The following is a 1,402-nucleotide window of genomic DNA, read 5'->3' as shown; positions in this document are numbered from 1 at the left end:
TGTATCATCAAATAATATTGTTGAAGGAGAAAGACTGGATATGTATCATGATATTGATTCAAATTTTTACATTAGAGTTTTTAATGCTGATGGTAATGAGAGGATTCCTACTGAAGCAGAAAATGGTATTAATGTATAAGTTTCTCTGTTAAGTTTATGTTTGTAATAAATAAGTTTATATTTATCAAAAATAATAATTTTTATATCAGGTATAAGTTTATGTTTGTCATAATTAAATTGTTTTATCAGAAGTAACTATATTTTTTTTCAGAAAAAAGAGTATTTTTGTCAGGAATTATATAATATTTGTCAGGAATAAATTCTTATAATTAGGAGTAAAATACTTTCATTTTATATTTAATTAACAAATAATAAATTTTAAAATAACAAAGTATGTACGTACCTGATTCATTCTCATCCCATATAATTGATTTAGCAAGTTTTGTCCAGCATTTCAGAACGTATCTCTCTTGTATAGCATGTATGTTTTACATTTGCATTATCTTAAGGATGTGAAAGCACAGCAATTCGATCTCTGTGAAGCACATAAAAGAACACATAAACTCATTGTTTTGACAGTGATATATGACTTTATAGGTGTGCTTATAATCTTCATCAAGTGAAACATCAAAGAGTTTGACGTATTGCATTGAAGTTGGCTTTTCCTTTGCATATGCTCCTAGACTTGTGTCAAATTCCAAGTTAAAATCCTTGTATAAGTTTAGAGTATAAACTTCAGCAGCATGTTTTAATATTTTTGTTGTTGTTTTTGGTTTCTCAATAGTACATCTGAAGTTGTCACTCTTTTCAGTGCTTCTCCATCTTCTCACAGTAGCTTCAAATATGTGAAAGAACTCCAAAAGTTTAGTGGTTCTGTTGGCCTTAAATGAAATTGCTCTGTTTGTTACTTCTACTCTTTGAGATGAAAGAATTCCTGCAGAGAAAATATCCTTGCTCAATGTTGTGCTCCATTTTTCTCGTAGCCCGAATAACCTATCAAACCACTCTTTTTTTCTAATCCATGTTTTTGAACCATCTTGTTTCCAGACATCTTCAAATTCTGATTCTGAATCACAGCTACTTAAGCACTTGTGAAACATATTCTTGAATTTATGACTGTTTTTTAGAGTTCCAAAGTGTGATACAAAATTCTTTTGTAAATGCCATAGACACAATCTATGTCTTGAATTTGGATACACCTGCAACAATTATAGAACAATTTGATTATTTTCTTCAGTTTTTTAGATTATTATAATCAGGAATTATATGATATTCATTAGGAATTAGCAAGTTTTAGTCATTACTTAGACAACATAAATCAAATAATTGCATTTTATAGTCAGATATTAGATAAATCATGTGAGTAATTGATATATTTTTGTCAGGAATAACAATATTTTAG

At 28.4% G+C, this 1,402-nt stretch overlaps 1 protein-coding gene across 1 annotated transcript; it reads right to left on the bottom strand.

Annotated features, from left to right (window-relative positions):
• Positions 1–488: 488 nt before the first annotated feature.
• On the bottom strand, positions 489–1,100 carry LOC110690066 (protein FAR1-RELATED SEQUENCE 5-like). Its single transcript, XM_021866890.1, has one exon. The coding sequence runs from the start codon at positions 1,098–1,100 to the stop codon at positions 489–491; it is 612 nt and encodes a 203-aa protein (XP_021722582.1).
• Positions 1,101–1,402: the final 302 nt, after the last annotated feature.

Source organism: Chenopodium quinoa, unplaced genomic scaffold (assembly GCF_001683475.1).
Source record: "Chenopodium quinoa cultivar QQ74 unplaced genomic scaffold, ASM168347v1, whole genome shotgun sequence".
NCBI lineage: Eukaryota > Viridiplantae > Streptophyta > Magnoliopsida > Caryophyllales > Amaranthaceae > Chenopodium > Chenopodium quinoa.
This window is presented reverse-complemented; position numbering and strand designations above follow the sequence as displayed.

Excerpts from the sequence above, each read along its gene's own strand:
- LOC110690066 (XM_021866890.1), bottom strand. The coding sequence starts at position 1,100 with ATGTTTCACAAGTGCTTAAGTAGCTGTGATTCAGAATCAGAATTTGAA.